The sequence below is a fragment of the Triplophysa rosa genome, linkage group LG16 (genome assembly GCF_024868665.1).
Source record: "Triplophysa rosa linkage group LG16, Trosa_1v2, whole genome shotgun sequence".
NCBI lineage: Eukaryota > Metazoa > Chordata > Actinopteri > Cypriniformes > Nemacheilidae > Triplophysa > Triplophysa rosa.
Window position 1 is genome coordinate 7,065,184 of NC_079905.1, and position 3,578 is coordinate 7,068,761.

Here is a 3,578-nt window from a genome sequence, read left to right on the forward strand (position 1 = left end):
TTTCATTTTGGGTTGAGCTACATTCCTTTAGCACATACCCCTTCACTTTCTTATTCGTGAGTGTAATAAACAGGACCAGTAACCGCAGAACAAACATACTGACATGATTTCAGTACTATTTACTAATACGGATAACCTTTAAAGGTTTTATTGCTGCTGAGAAATTGTCAATGGAGTCACCAATTTGTAGTCGTGTCGCTGCGTACAGTAAACGTAACTAAATATTGCACTATTACACAATAGTAGGCAATGACACTGAAAATTATCTTATACAATGCTGATTGTAGCAGAGTAGTAAGTTCTGAAAAAATACTTTACTGGCCGACGCAGCATAGAGAGGTTTTAACTTAAATGTGGTGTATGAAGTCGCCTATTTAAGCTCAAACACAAATCTTAAAGCTTTGAGCTTTATCATTTCTGATGGGACTGACATCTATGTTCATGTAAAAAAAATGTTTTTGTTTGTTTTCTACGTTTATAAGAGCTTTTGAAAATTGTACGTTCCTTTGTATGTGTCCTCATCGCTCAACTACAGCCAGTTATGGCACTGTTTATTAATGGATGCACTCTAGATCATGCAAATGAGATCAGTATTACTAGTCTTTTCATTGGTGTATGTAAGCGTGAGTGTCCGGTTCTTTATGAGCTAAAAGAGTACTTCAGCAGGAGACTAAGTGAAATTGTCTAGAAATTAGTAAGGGGAGGGGTGGGGTGGAGACGCAGAGGTGGCCGGGCAGGTGAGATCACCCTCACCTGCATGTACAGTCATCAACCAAACTTCTCACGAGAGGGGTGGACAAAATAAACATACGCTAATATGGTCCTGTAATTTCACAAGATGTAGTGATGTTTCTCTGGATCAGGTCTGTAATCATTCTATTAAAGTTGTATTTATTGGGAACGGCTACTGTTGTCGGTCATTTGTGTGGGTAGAGGAAATGGAGGAAACATTACTGGTGGTACACACGAAGTCTTTCAAACGTTTGCTCAACATCACTTACAAATTGTACATTTTTTTCCTGAATATTTTTATTAATACAGATTGAACTCAATTTGAGATTACTAACAGGAAACATTTCACTAACACAAGTCAATAAATGTGACCAACAAAATAATGCAGTTTGTAATATTAGAAATATGCTGTTTTAAATTCCATAGAGTATTATTTATAGACTGTATTAGCAAAGTTGGACAAGGATGTAAGTAATCATTGCACTTTATTTTTTGAACACATTAAAACTTTTGGAAAAAATCAAGTTACTGTGCAAATATCATGACGATTTCCAACACATTTCATATGATGCAAATATGAATTTACATTTGAAGGCACATTCAAAGCACAATGTAAAACATTTGATGTCTGTTCATTCATTACTAGTCGTTAAGCCTTAAATCTACATTAAATAGAGTAGTAGGCCATAAACATATACTGTGATGTATTGTCATACACAATAGAAGAAAAATCATAAACCATCTTTGTGCAAAAGACAAATCTGTATCTTCATAGAATTGCTTCAAACATTGTAACAGCAAAAATGTTATTTCTTCAGTTTTATTAATTCAAGACAAATATGTAGTCTTTTTTTCAAGTATATAGTCCATGCCTGAAGAATTTAGATAAGAATTAGTCATTTTTAAAAGTTTGACTTGAAACTGCTTACTACCATCACACATCAGCTTTGTTCTCCTCTCCTTTTCCAGGATTTAAAACTGAAGAATGCACTACCAACATAACTCAGAGAAATGAGGATTGCAAAAAACTGGAACAGAGAGAAAAAAAGACAATCTTAAAATCCAAGGCAAAGTAAAAAAATGTATAATTGCTTTATTATACCTCAAAAGTATGAAGTGAGATTATTACCGTTGAAGCTGCCCAGCACTTGTAATCATGATGACCTTTGACCTCATGACCTACCATTGTTGCCTCAACAATAGCAGCTGACATGTACATTAATGCCGCACTACAGTTGAAAACAAGAACCTGAGACATAGAGAACAACAGTTAGTTTTGACAATTAGCACTGCAATATGTTCCTTCAAAATAGGTTAGCTATGTTCTCACTGTGATAACCAGGGATGGTTTAGGCTAAAGGCATATAGCTGATGTTTTAAGATAAACCTTTTCCATTTAAGAATCGAACTGTATAAAACTGCACTGACCACGGTTGTCCAATGCTCATGTCGGATTTGTCTTTTGGCCAGGCTGATAATGAGGAGAAAGAGCGTAAGAAGCCAACAGAGCACAGACACAAACATCACCCATCCAAATGGAGGAAATCGGAAATACTCTGTGCTTGCGATCAGAGTCCACACCAGCAGCCCCAAAATCTGTAGGACACAAACATCCATGATGCTTTTAAATATTTGATCCTTTGAAAAAAATATGTAAACGTACCATAGTAGGACAAATTCATTCAAAGAATATATTTTAAAGAATGTAGAAAAGCAAACAGTTCTGGGGCACTTTTGGCTACAATGGCAATTTTCCCTACTATGGTAGACAATGGTTGCCAGGAACTGTTAGCATTCTTCCAAATATCTTTCTCCGTGTTCATCAGAAGAAGTCTATACAGATTTGGATCAACTCGAGAGTGATGACAGAATTTTTATTTTTGGGTGAGCTGTCCCTTTAAACCGCATTGTCAGTGTCATTTAAATACAAAGCTCTATCTATCGCAATGCCACTTCCCACAAAACTCTGGCCTTATCTCCCCTGCACTGAGATTTAAGGAAACCTGCTAGATAGCTGAAAGCCGACTACTTGCTTTTGAATACAGAGACTGGTGTTTCGAAAGTGTGCTACCCATAACAGTGCAAACAGTCGTTTTTGCAAAACAGTAAATTTGCATATATAATTATTTGAAGGCGACTTGGATTAACACTCAACCAATGGTGTGCATTTCGGGTGTGTAAACTTGTCACTTGAGGTGGGTAATGCGGAACTTAATTTTTTGAGAGGAAACTAGCCTACATTCGGTTGCCTAGCAACCACGCCGCGACTGTCTAGCGCGCTCAACAAAGCGTTATTCTGCTCGTGCAAATTCCAGTGATGGCGCAATAGGAATGATAAGAGAAAACATTACTAAACGGCCAACTGTCCAAGCGTAGAGGAACTAAATTTTTTATCAAAGCATTTACAGCAAGTCAGTCAGATTTGTACCTCAAATAATTGAAAGACAGTGAAAAAAGTTAACGTTAACTTACCACTTCAACAACGATGAGGTACTCAGGCACGTTCTGCATGGACTGTTTGTCATGCCACGGAGTGTCTTCTGGGCTTGAATTCCCACACTCCATGTAAGAACTGCTAGTTGTAGTTATTACAGGTCTGCAGTTGAGATTCTCGGCCATAGATGCAACCCAAAGTCTTTATATTCACAAAAATTTGAAGTGTTTTTCCCGAACCAAAACTGCATCCCATTCGCTTAATACGTCACCTTAATGCCAGTAACGTTGGCGCGAGCGGAGTATAGCAGTCCCATACTTTTCAACTCATAAAGTGTGCTGTGGATTAAAATAATTTGAATACTGAGGTTGAAGATAAATGGACTCCGCCTACCGCCCACCCCATCCTCCAC

The 3,578-nt window shown here is 37.4% G+C and overlaps 1 protein-coding gene across 1 annotated transcript; it reads right to left on the reverse strand.

Moving 5' to 3' along the window:
- Window positions 1-1,014: 1,014 nt before the first annotated feature.
- Window positions 1,015-3,578, reverse strand: cmtm8a (CKLF-like MARVEL transmembrane domain containing 8a). The gene is made up of 4 exons (XM_057354336.1): window positions 3,205-3,578; window positions 2,161-2,328; window positions 1,862-1,981; window positions 1,015-1,760 (listed from the first exon to the last, which is right to left on the reverse strand). Exons 1-4 carry the CDS (start codon window positions 3,349-3,351, stop codon window positions 1,674-1,676), a joined length of 522 nt encoding a protein of 173 aa, XP_057210319.1. The 5' UTR covers window positions 3,352-3,578; the 3' UTR covers window positions 1,015-1,673.